The sequence below is a fragment of the Xiphophorus maculatus genome, chromosome 21, assembly GCF_002775205.1.
Source record: "Xiphophorus maculatus strain JP 163 A chromosome 21, X_maculatus-5.0-male, whole genome shotgun sequence".
Classification (NCBI taxonomy): domain Eukaryota; kingdom Metazoa; phylum Chordata; class Actinopteri; order Cyprinodontiformes; family Poeciliidae; genus Xiphophorus; species Xiphophorus maculatus.
The window spans coordinates 26217534-26230638 of record NC_036463.1 but is presented as its reverse complement, the minus strand read 5'-3'; the positions used below and the strand labels follow the sequence as shown (position 1 = coordinate 26230638).

General features: G+C 43.3%; 2 protein-coding genes and 1 long non-coding RNA gene across 3 annotated transcripts in view; 2 read left to right on the top strand and 1 right to left on the bottom strand.

Moving 5' to 3' along the window:
* The window catches only part of LOC111606168, a 151034-nt gene that overhangs the window by 59904 nt on the left and 78025 nt on the right, over window positions 1–13105 (top strand). The window lies entirely within an intron of this gene.
* LOC111606173 lies at window positions 6440–7673 on the bottom strand. The gene is made up of 2 exons (XR_002751937.1): window positions 7586–7673; window positions 6440–7106 (listed from the first exon to the last, which is right to left on the bottom strand). It is a non-coding gene; the product is annotated as an uncharacterized LOC111606173 (long non-coding RNA).
* LOC111606172 (beta-1,4-galactosyltransferase 2-like) lies at window positions 7591–12585 on the top strand. The gene is made up of 2 exons (XM_023325967.1): window positions 7591–8040; window positions 11349–12585. The coding sequence occupies exons 1-2, from the start codon at window positions 7651–7653 to the stop codon at window positions 12009–12011; spliced, it is 1053 nt and encodes a 350-aa protein (XP_023181735.1). The 5' UTR covers window positions 7591–7650; the 3' UTR covers window positions 12012–12585.

The following is a 13105-nucleotide window of genomic DNA, read 5'->3' as shown; positions in this document are numbered from 1 at the left end:
AAATAAAATGTCCACATATAAACTTGTCTTCTTCATTAGTCCTCTGGCGTAGCTTCCTGAAGCAGGCATAGCTTGTTCACAGGTCGCTCCAGCGTGCTGGTATTGGTCTTCAACTTCACTCTTCTCACTGCTCCACTTGAGTCTGGCAGTGTTTCAACTACTCTTCCCATGACCCAAGAGTTGCGGGGGGAGGAACTGTCCACCAAAAGCACTACATCGCCTGCCATGAAGTTTCTTCTAGGCTTCAGCCATTTCTGTCGCTCCTGAAGAAGTGGAAGATACTCGCGTGTCCAACGAGCCCAGAATAAGTCTGCGAGATATTGGACTTGCTTCCACCTTCTTCTGGTGTAGATGTCATCTTCGCTGAAGACGCCTGGAGGCAGGGTTGGTTGAGCCTTCAGAAGTAGCAAATGGTTCGGGGTTAAAGGCTCAAGGTCATTGGCATCATCTGAAACACTTGTGAGCGGCCTACCATTGATTATACTCTCGACTTCACACATTACTGTATGTAGACCGTCGTCGTTCACTGACTGACCTTTCAGTAGGGAATTGAGAATTCTTCGTGCAGTACGAATTTGCCTTTCCCAAACCCCACCTTGATGAGAGGCAGCTGGGCTGTTGAATATCCACTTTATCCCCTTTGGTTGTAGAACTCTCTCTATTCTTTCATTATCCAACTGTTGGATGGCTTCCCTTAGCTCCCGTTCAGCCGCCACAAAATTTGTGCCATTGTCTGACCTCATGGTGGTAACTTGACCTCTCCTACATACAAAACGGCGGATGGCGTTTATGCAGGAGTCCGTATCAAGGCTGTCAGCAATTTCAATGTGCACAGCTCGGAGAGTGAGACACGTGAACATTACCCCGTATCTCTTGACAGTACCCCGGCCCCGTTTAACCTCAAACGGGCCGAAGTAATCAACGCCAGTGTTCGTGAAAGGAGGTTGGTCTGGAAGAAGGCGATCTTCAGGTAAGCTTGCCATCTTTTGCTCACCAACCTTGCCAGTCATCCGACGGCACACCATGCATTGACCGATGATCTTCCTGATTGCAGAATTGGCTTGTGGAATCCAATATTTCTGTCTTATTTGTGCCAACACATAATTGCGTCCACAGTGGCCTGTTCTTTGATGTACGTCCCTCAAGATCAAAGTGGCAACTTTGCAATGTTTAGAAAGAATCACTGGGTGTTTGGCACTTTCTGGCAGAGCAGACTTGTTAAGTCTTCCACCTACTCTTAAGGTGTCATCTTGAAGAATCGGGTCAAGTTTATACAGCACACTGTTGCGACTGAGCTGGCTTTCATTTCTCAGGACCTTGATTTCTTCCTCAAAGTGTTGTCTTTGACTGAACTGTATTATTTCTGTTTCAGCAGCGTCCAGATCATCCAAGGTGAGTATTGTCTTTTCAGTTTGAAATTTCTTCATATGTTGTTCTAACTTTTTTCTTTGTTTTTCAGGGTCAAGTTCGGTCTGACTGATTGTTCTTAATGCCTCTTTGCGTTCTTCTTTATGCTCCCTCAGAGCATCTTTTACCTTTACAATCCAAGCCACTGATCGTTTCAGTTTGTTCCAATCAGAGTGATAGGTAAGTAGCTGGTTCATTGGTGCCATAACTTCTTCAACTTTGACCGTGTGAACAGCGACTCTATTCTTGACCTCCGGGTCATCTTCTAGGCTTTCCTTCTTTCGCACAGGCTGTTCTGGCCAATCCTTTTCATTCAGCAGAAAGTCTGGTCCACTTATCCACATTCCTCCTTCGACCAAGCTCTTTGCCTTCAGGCCTCTGCTGGCTTGATCTGCAGGATTCTCATCTGTTCTGACATACATCCATTGTGAGGGCTTGGTTGCTTCTCGGATCATTGAAACTCTGTTAGCAACAAACGTTTTGAAACGTGCCGTGTCACTGTCAATGTATCTAAGCACCGTAGTGCTATCTGTCCAGAAAACAGATTGTTGCAGTAGTATTTGCAATTCTTCATGCAACATCTTGTCGACCTTTACTGCGACAACCGCCGCGGTCAACTCAAGCCTAGGGATTGTGACTTTCTTCAGTGGTGACACTCTTGCTTTTCCCATAAGGAAAGCACAGTGTTTCTCGCCATGTTCATTCTCAAGCAGTAGATAAGACACAGTGCCGTAGGCGTATTCTGAGGCATCCGAAAAATGATGCAACTGCGCTGAGGTAGTGCATCCAAAGTTGATGGGTTTCAAACATCTACTCACATGGAAGTTGGAGAGGTAGGTGACATCTTCAAGCCATCTGCTCCACCCTTCAGCATGCTTTCCATCAAGGTTTTCATCCCAGTCAAGATGTTCCTTACAGAGATCTTTCAACAAAAGTTTAGCAGGCAAAATAACCGGCGCCAGAAAGCCAAGAGGATCGTAGATGGAGTTGACGATTGACAAGATACCTCTTCTGGTCACTGGCTTGTCTTGCAGCTCTATCTTGTATAGGAAAGTATCCGATTCTGTGTCCCACTGCACACCAAGTGTTCTTTCCACTGGTAGAGTGTCGTGTCGTAAATCCAGGTCTCTGACTTCAGTGGCTCTGTGCTCTGCAGGTATTGATGTTAGCACTTTCCTGCTGTTGCTCATCCACTTTGTTAAGGTGAACCCTCCATTGCTACACAAAGCTTGAAGTTCCTTGACCAGTCTCACTGCATCGTTTTCTGTGGCTACACTTTTCAGGCAGTCGTCTACGTAGAAATGGCGCAGGACTGTTTGAACTGCGTCTGGAGATACAGTGTCCCTGTGATCCTCCGCAGTTCTTCTCAGTGCATATGAGGCCACACTTGGAGAAGAAGTAGCTCCAAAAAGATGCACTGTCATTCGGAATTCCTCCATGGGCTCGTCTAATCTGCCGTTGGGCCACCAAAGAAAGCGGAGTAAGTCCGCATCATGTTCTGGCACATTAACTTGATAGAACATTGACTCAATGTCTGCCATTACTGCTACAGGCTCCTCCCGGAATCTGAGGAGGACACCAACCAACGTATTGGTCAGATCGGGCCCCTGGAGCAACTCATGGTTCAGACACCGATCCTGGTATGAGGATGTGCAGTCAAATACCACCCGAAGCTTCTTCTTCTTTGGGTGATAGACTCCATGGTGCGGTATATAGAACACCCTGTTGTCCTCTCGGGTCAGTTGGTTTGTTGGAACCCGGACTGCGTAGCCCTTGGTAATGATTGCTTTCATGAAGTTCTTATAATCTTCAAAGAACTCAGGACTCTTCCTGAACTTCCTTTCCAAAGACGCAATGCGTTGCTCTGCCACACTACGATTGTTAGGCATCTGGAGCTTCTCATTACGGAGTGGCAATCCGACACAGTAATGCCCATTCTTAAAAACTGTTGTCTTTTCCACAGACCGCAGAAAAACTTTGTCTTCATGAGACAGCTCTTCCTTGTCCTCATAATTGCGTTCTGGGAAGTCAGTGTTGTACTGTTGGATCAACAGGTTCTCTATCTCCACCAATGAGATTCTGTTCACAAATGAATGAGGTGTTTCATTCTCCGCTTCATTTCTCCTTACAGGTCCACTCACAACCCAGCCTATGGTCGTCTTGATGGCGTAAGGACCTCCATCCTGGCCGTTAATGATGCGCCAGGGCTTCATCGCTTTTGAACAGTTTGCTCCAATAAGTAGGCCTACATCAGCTTTTAACTCTGGCAAGTTCACTTCACTTAGGTAAGGCCACTGTTGGATATCAGACTGCTTGGGTATGTTTCCGGCATGAACAGGTATGCTGCTGTGAGTAAACACCTTGGGCAACTCTACGTACATACTGTCCTCCAGCCCACACACTTTGAGCTCTGTTAGTACCAAACTGTCCATGAGCTTCTGGTTTTCTGGTGCATCTTGACCCATGGTGCTGAGACGTATTTTGGTTGGTTTCCCTTTCACATTCAATTTCTTTTGCAGGTCTTCCGTGCAGAATGTTGCCGTGCTTCCCGGGTCTAGAAAGGCGTACGTTTCCACATACTGTTCACTATTCTTCGACTTGACTTTCACCGGTACTATCCACAGCACACAATCAGCTTCTCCGGCCCCTGTGAGGGCGCAAGACTCCTGTGTGATGGGAACCTCAGCAGCTAGCAACTCTTCAGCAGTAGCTCCATCATTCTTTCTTGGTGAGGCGGAACTGCCATCTTTTTCTTTGTGCAGAATATCAGGGTGCTTAAATCCACATTCTTTGCACTCTATTTTTCGTTTACAGGATTTACTGAGATGGCCAGGAATCAAGCAACTAAAACATAGACCCTTTGATTTCAGGAATTCCACTCGCTCTTGATGAGACTGGCCTTTGATCTTACTGCATGAAGCAAGAGCGTGTGACTGCTGACAGTACAGACAGGGTTTATCAAAGGCGTTCATCGCTTTTCCATTGCTAGCAGGCTTGACCTTGGCAGTTCTTTCTTGAGGCTCTTTGGATTCAGGAACAACATTGGTTGCAAAACTGCTTCCACGAAACTCCTTTTTCACGGCCTGCTTTCCTTTTTGGTTCATCTTAGCAGCTATGGGTGAGCGACTATCAGATATGTCACCAAAGAGAGGATCGATTGCTATTTTAGCTTGGCGGTCTATGAAGTTCACCAAATCAGTAAATCTGGCCCTGTGACCACGTTGTTCTTTGAGGTTGAAAGCTTCTGTTCGCCAACGTTCTTTCATTTTGTAAGGCAGTTTGGATATCAACGCGCGCAGATTGGTAGGATTATCCATCTCTTCCAAGAACTCAATATCTTCCATAGAGTTACGACATCCTATCAGGAACATTGCGTAAGCATTTAACGCTTTCCCATCCTCTGCTTTCACTTGTGGCCATTTGAGAGCTTTCTCCACGTACGCACTGGCGATCCGAAGCTCATCTCCATAATGCTTATGCAGAAGTCGCTTGGCTTCTTTGTAGCCCTTGCATGGTGTCATATGAGCGCAACTACGAACGAGCTCTTGGGGCTCACCATCTGTGAACTGTTCCAAGAAGTATAGTTTATCTTGGTCATTGTCTGTTTTCTGCTCTATGGCATGTTCAAATGCTCTCATGAAGGACTTGAACTGCAGTGCATCACCTTTGAACACAGAAATGTCCTTTGTAGGTAGCTGCGAAAGCTGTTGTTGCTTTACTAGCAATTCAGTTATTGTGTTCTGCTTCTGCATGACTGACACAATGTCATTCCCTGTTTGTGTTCTAGAAGTTTGGTTTGAAACTGGCGGTGGTAGTTGTGGTATTTGTGTGCGCTGCACTTGTCTTGGTGCTTGAACATTCATTTTAGCATGTTGCGGTAGCGACATGCTAACTCTTTCCTTCTTTATGTTTCCACTTATTGATTTTTGCGCTGACACGTAACTACCTCTGTCATCTTCCAATGTTTCATACTCTTTAAGCACTTGTATTCTTGCTTGGCTTTCAGCTAATGCTGTCTCCAGTTCTAACTCTTCCTTTTCAGCTCTAATTCTCATTTCTTGGAATTCAAGCTCCCGTTTCTTTTTCAACGCTTCTTGACGTTTCATTAGAGCGGCATGCTCTGCTTCCTGACGGGCACGTGTGGACGATACACGTGAGGTGTTGGAAATGTTGCTTACATGAGAGTGTGCTTTAGCAACGTTACTGGCCCCTATCTGTGAAACACTGTCACTAGGCAAAACAGTATCTTCTTCTTCTGTCACTTGTTCAGTACGATCATCTAAGGGCAAGTTTTCCCTCTCTGTGGAATCATGCACTCCTGTCAGCCATCTCTTAGTTTCTTTCATGAAGCCTGTTATCTGATCCATTTTAGGTTCGTACCAATTGTTTTGGTCGTGAAATTTTTCATCTTCAGACAACAGACTGCAAACTTCAAAATTGAACCTATTAAACTCGTTTAGAGACTGTGCAAAATCACTCTCCATCGTAAGCTGAACACTTTCCACATTTTGAGCATCACACTTCAATGTCTCTATCTCTTTAATTTGTCTGGTTAGAGTGGCTAACGTTCGTCTTCTTAATCCTATGAACCGTTGTAATCTCTCCTCAGCGCCCTTCTCAGTTAGCTTGCGCTCTCTCCCCTGTTCCAATTTATCCTCGCCACGCGTGTCAGCAGCTCCGTCAGCCATCTTATAATCGCGGAGTTAATGTGTAGTAAGCAGGCACAAAGTTTAAAGCACTTACTTCAAAGTTGCCTTTCTTCTCTAACTGAGTGCAAACAGACTGTTCATATTTCACAAAAGCTCCACATTGACCGAATCCGTTACCTACGTGCACGTGTCTCGGACAATTAACTGCATCCAGTGGAATTTTACTGACAGGCTTTAACTTCAATTTTCGTCAGAGCTCCTTCAATCATCCGTATGACGTCTTTTTCTTTACAATATTCAAATTTAAAGAAGCCTTTTCGTTACCTTTTCTAGGAGAATCATTCAAAGGGTTACCCGTTTCAGTCCTTTTTTTTTTTTTTTTCTCAGCGAGGCGCGAGCTTCTTTTCTCTTCAACCGCGTTGTTCGGGCAAGAAGAAATGAGGCTCCATTAGCAATTTTTTGACTTTATGTAGTGGCACTCTGCGTCCCAAAAGTTCGTTGTACCACCTTTGCAGTTTGTCTAGCAACAAATATTTGAATCACTCGACTGAAACCAAGTCTTCTTTTATGATGTTTACTTAAAGAACTCCAAAAATACACTTACAGAAAAAATGAAAGGCTCGGTACAGATCGGTCAAAAAATTGTGTTGCTTCCACCGTATCCAACTGCAATCTGCCCTCACACATGCATACGGGCAATGTTAATGTTATGCATTACGTAGTGGAAGCCAAAATTACTTTTCACAATAAAAGTATCCCTTTATATTAACTAAGTTATACATTTTAGAAAATATACTCAAAATGAATTTCTTAAAATTAAATTAAGCATATTTATACATTTTTAATCTAAATTATTATTCTATATGAATTCCCCATTAACTGGCTCTTACAGTGTGTTTGAACTGATTTCCTCCTTAATAACAAAAAGCTTCATGTAATTTAAACACTGCATTTTATCTTCATTGTATCATATTTTTATTAAAGTCCATTTAAACAATTTGATGACCTGAAACGTTTCCATGTGCATGAAGATCATCTCCAGGTCGCCTCCTGTTAAAGACAAACATCTTCTTTAACATGTCAAATTGAAAGCATTCAAGGGCCACATTTATTTCTACAGATTTTTCTATTTTTATCTCTTTTATAATATTCTAAATAGACAATATTTTAATAAAGCAATGAAATCCAATATTTGTAGAGAAGGACAAAATGTAAGCAGTTTCTGTTGTTTAAATAGATCAAATTTTCAAGCATTTCGGGAATTTATTGCTAAACAATGTTCATTAAAGAGAAATGCTTTGTCTCCTACCGAAATGAATAAATATTTTAAGAAGATTTATTTGTGACTAAAAGCTGAGTTGTTGAATTTTGACAAACTGGACATCCCTGAAATAAATGTTCTGCAGAATTATTCCATTATCATATTGTATCCAATGTTTCTGATCTTGTCTGCAGGTTTAGTTCCGCTACACAGAAATGAAGTCACCTGTCGGCCAACATGAGAGCCAAATAAGGAAGCGGAACTCGACCTGAACGGAGCTTCCAGGTTGCAGAGGTGGGAACGTCAGTGGCTTCAGATCTGGGCATCAGAGACATGAAGAAGAAAATCACCATCATTCTGGCGCTTTCTGCGTTATTCACTCTGACGTGCTTCACCGTCTTTTTACTCCACAGCAAAGACGCTTCTTTGGTTTTTCCTTCCTTGCCACAACAGGTGGTGAAAGGAAGCAGGAGAGTTTTTGGAAAGATGATGGATCATATTCGGGTAAAGAAGATCCCAGACGTCTCCCGGAAAACAGCAGCGACCTCGGCTCAACCGGCTCCGCCTCTGGATCCGTGTCCCGACTCGCCTCTGTCTCTGGTGGGTCCGCTTCTGGTTGAGTTTGAAACTATTCGCAGTCTGCAGTGGGTCCGGAACCAGCTGGGGTCGGTGCTGCAGCAGGGAGGCCGGCACAAACCCCCGGACTGCACCGCACGGCAGAAGGTGAGGCGGCGCCTTTAGACGGGAACGTTCATGGAAATAAATACATGCATTCATAATAAATATATATGCACGATTAAAACATGTTGAAGAAAATGTTTTACCGTTTGAAACCAAACATCTCAGTTTTCCAGGTTTTCGGGACATTTAAAAAAAAATCAGTTCATAGTTAAAGTTTCTAAATTACGTTTGGAACCAAAATTACTTCTGTTAAACTTTCCTGAATATGAAAACGTGGAAAACTGAGATGTTTGAGATAATGAAACATTATCATGTTCATTATCTCATATATATATATATATATATATATATATATATATATATATATATATATATATATTGGACAATGAAACTGAAACACCTCTCATTTTAGTGTGGGAGGTTTCATGGCTAAATTGGACCAGCCTGGTGGCCAATCTTCATTAATTGTACATTGAACCAATAAGAGCAGAGTGTGAAGGTCCAATTAGCAGGGCAAGAGCCCAGTTTTGCTCAAAATATTGCAATGCACACAACATTATGGGTGACATACCAGAGTTCAAAAGAGGACAAATTGTTGGTGCACGTCTTGCTGGTGCATCTGTGACCAAGACAGCAAGTCTTTGTGATGTATCAAGAGCCACGGTATCCAGGGTAACGTCAGCATACCACCAGGAAGGACGAACCACATCCAACAGGATTAACTGTGGACGCAAGAGGAAGCCGTCTGAAAGGGATGTTCGGGTGCTAACCCGGATTGTATCCAAAAAACATAAAACCACGGCTGCCCAAATCACGGCAGAATTAAATGTGCACCTCAACTCTCCTGTTTCCACCAAAACTGTCCGTCGGGAGCTCCACAGGGTCAATATACACGGCCGGGCTGCTATTGCCAAACCTTTGGTCACTCGTGCCAATGCCAAACGTCGGTTTCAATGGTGCAAGGAGCAGAAATCTTGGGCTGTGGACAATGTGAAACATGTATTGTTCTCTGATGAGTCCACCTTTACTGTTTTCCCCACATCCGGGAGAGTTACGGTGTGGAGAAGCCCCAAAGAAGCGTACCACCCAGACTGTTGCATGCCCAGAGTGAAGCATGGGGGTGGATCAGTGATGGTTTGGGCTGCCATATCATGGCATTCCCTTGGCTCCATACTTGTGCTAGATGGGCGCGTCACTGCCAAGGACTACCGAACCATTCTGGAGGACCATGTGCATCCAATGGTTCAAACATTGTATCCTGAAGGAGGTGCCATGTATCAGGATGACAATGCACCAATACACACAGCAAGACTGGTGAAAGATTGGTTTGATGAACATGAAAGTGAAGTTGAACATCTCCCATGGCCTGCACAGTCACCAGATCTAAATATTATTGAGCCATTTTGGGGTGTTTTGGAGGAGCGAGTCAGGAAACATTTTCCTCCACCAGCATCACGTCGTGACCTAGTCACTATCCTGCAAGAAGAATGGCTTAAAATCCCTCTGACCACTGTGCAGGACTTGTATATGTCATTCCCAAGACGAATTGACGCTGTATTGGCCGCAAAAGGAGGCCCTACACCATACTAATAAGTTATTGTGGTCTAAAACCAGGTGTTTCAGTTTCATTGTCCTATATATACATATATATAAAATTCCCTTCTCACCCACCGCGGGTGGTTCTTATCCTCTGAGCTCGGGTCCTCTACCAGAGGCCTGGGAGCTTGAGGGTTCTGCGCAGTATCTTGGCTGTGCCAAGGACTGCACATTTCTGGACTGAGATGTCTGATGTTGTTCCTGGGATCTGTTGTAGCCATTGGTCCAGTTTGGGGGTGACTGCCCCGGGGGCCCCGATGACCACAGGCACCACTGTGGTCTTCACCTTCCAGGCCCTCTCCAGTTCCTCCCTGAGGCCCTGGTATTTCTCTAGTTTCTCGTGCTCCTTTTTCCTGATGTTGCAGTCGCTTGGTATTGCTACATCTACCACAACGGCTTTCCTCTGTTGTTTATCCACTACGACAATGTCTGGTTGGTTCGCCATTACCATTTTGTCTGTCTGGATCTGGAAGTCCCACAGGATCTTAGCTCTGGCGTTCTCCGCCACCTTTGGGGGTGTTTCCCACTTTGATCTCGGGGTTTCCAGTCCATATTCTGCACAGATGTTTCTGTACACTATGCCTGCAACTTGGTTATGTCGTTCCATGTTCGCTTTCCCTGCCAGTATCTTGCACCCTGCTGTTATGTGCTGGACTGTCTCAGGGGCCTCCTTGTACAACCTACACCTTGGGTCTTGTCTGGTGTGGTAGATCTGGGCCTCTATTGCTCTGGTGTTTAGGGCCTGTTCCTGGGCGGCCAGGATGAGGGCCTCTGTGCTGTCCTTGAGTCCAGCTTTTTCCAGCCATTGGTAGGATTTACTGATATCAGCCACTTGGGTTATTTGCTGGTGGTACATCCCATGTAGGGGCTTGTCCTCCCATGATGGTATCTCTGGCACCTCAACCTCCGTTCCATGTTGTCTGAGATATTCACTGAGCACATTGTCTGTTGAGGCTTTGTCCCTGATGTATTTATGGATCTTAGTTGTTTCGTCCTGGACTGTGGTTCTCACACTCACTAGTCCTCATATATATATATATATATATATATATATATATATATATGTAATTTAATTTAATGAATCTGCCCTAGCATGCTTGTTGCTAGACTAACCATCAGTATATTTCAGGTAAGTTAACTTGAAGTGAGTTATTGTGGAACAACTAATTTTGTGCTTAATGTATTTTAATATTAATTAAATTATAGAAAATCACAATTTGAAGTGTACTATCACATGCTTTTTTTGGAACCACTAAAGGTATACTTTGTATACCTTTATGGCTTTTTATACCATATAAATGTGCTATATTTATATTTAAGGTTTACTAAAATATACTATTTGAAAATACTACCAAAAGTACACTTTCAGAAAAGTATTGTTTATATATATTTGTAATATATTTTTTAAATGTGCATTTAAAATATAAATTTTTACAAATTCATTCAAAGTGTATTTTTTAAAGTATTATTTTAGTAACATATTTAATTATATTGCCAGGCCTGTTCAGAACTGAATGACTGCTGGTGAGGAAATTCAGACATTTGATCCCAGTCTGTTGGAGTTAGGATGGATCTAAAAGTTGCAGGATGGTAGCTCTGTAGGACCGGACCGGACCGGACCGGACCTGACCGGACCTGAGCACCCTCCAGCCTTGTGTGCATTCGAGACATTATGGACCCTGTTAGACGGTAACAGGGTCCATAATGTCTCACTGGTTCTACCAGTTCAAACTCTCCCTGCGTCCATCTTCTAGGTGGCTGTCATCATCCCGTTCAGAAACCGGTATGAACACCTGACCCACTGGCTCTACTACCTCCATCCGGTCCTGATGCGTCAGCAGCTGGACTACGGTGTGTACGTCATCAACCAGGACGGAGACGGAGCGTTCAACCGGGCCAAGCTGATGAACATCGGATTTGTTGAAGCACTGAAGGAATACGATTACGACTGTTTTGTCTTTTCTGACGTAGACCTGGTACCAATAGATGACAGAAACCTCTACAGATGTTCTGACCATCCCAGACATTTATCTGTGGCTATCGATAAATTTAACTACAGATTATCCTCAGTAACAGCCTTCGGTGGCGTCTCCCTGCTGACAGAGGAGCAGTTCCTTAAAGTCAACGGTTTCTCCAACACTTTCTGGGGCTGGGGTGGCGAAGACGACGACCTGTACAACAGAATCATCGTAAGAGGAATGTCCATAACTCGGCCGGACGCTGGGATTGCAAAATACAAAATGATCAAACATGGAAGAGACTTGCACAATGAGGTGAATCCAGAAAACGCTGTCAAAACACAAAAAACCGCAGAGAATATCGAGACTGATGGACTAAACTCACTCAACTTTACAGTGAAGGAGATTTTGAAGGACGTCTTGTTCACTTTAATCTCTGTGGACGTTCAGGCTCCATGACAGTGACTTAAACACCGGATCTTACTTGAAATGGTGGCAGCTATGGCTTTGTTCCGATAGGTGTGTGTGTTTTCCTGAACGAGGCCTGGGTTCATTATCTTGGAAAATAACAATCAAGATGTGAAAGTGTAAGGTAGCACAAGTTAAATGTATGAACTTTGGTTACCAGAAAGCACAGATACTTTTTACCCAACTGATTTTCTCAGCCAACAACAAGTTGTTTTTCATGCTGGTTACAAACACAATAACACATATTTATGCATAAATAAGATACTGATCATGTAGTGTTACATTTTTTGTGGTCAGATTCTGTCTGACTGATAAAGATGTGAGTAGCTCGAGAAGAAAGCTCCACATTTGGTATGTTACGAAACAGAAGTGGTTTTTAATGACGTGTTTTGTAGTTCGAAGCTGTTTTACTATAAAAGGCAAAGAATGTAGGTAGAACAGCAGAACAATGTGAGAATAAGGAGATAATTTAAATGCACAAATAATATGTTGATGTTCTGGCATGTTTTGCTGTTATAGTGTGTTTTTATTCCACCATCCCACAACTTGTGAAAAAATAACAACCTTTTTCAAAAAATGGCTACAGGTTCCAATTTTTTTTTTCAGTTTCAAAATAATCAGTTTCAAATCTTTTGGGTTTCTTTTTGAGATAACTTTATGGCACAGATTTAGCTCCATATAATGTAGGAATTCCTCCACTGTTGTCATTTTTGATATTTTCCTAAATTGAGAAGATAATTTCAAGCTAAATTCCCTTTCAGTCATGCCACCTCAACAAGAGCACAGAAAACACAACTGCAGTGATTCTTGGCAACATTTTCGCTCCCAACCAGTCAGTAATAGGGGCTGGTTAAAAATCAACTCCTATTTGCTTTAGTGGCAGGGCTCTAATGTTAATGTTTCACTTTCTCCGCTGCTGGCAGACAATAACTCTAAAACAGAGCAGAAATTTCATGTCACAGTTCACAACTTCTTCTGTTCACTGATTGGCTGGTCAAAAATCAGCCAGAGGAATCCAAGTGAAAGGGAGAAATCCCAGAAAAATCCCAGAAATTTCATTCATTCTGGGGAAAAATTCTAACCAA

Bases quoted from the DNA above. Each gene is read 5' to 3' on its own strand.
- LOC111606172 (XM_023325967.1), top strand. From the start codon at position 7,651: ATGAAGAAGAAAATCACCATCATTCTGGCGCTTTCTGCGTTATTCACT. The intron at 8,041-11,348 runs GTGAGGCGGCGC...TCCATCTTCTAG, and splicing joins ACTGCACCGCACGGCAGAAG to GTGGCTGTCATCATCCCGTT.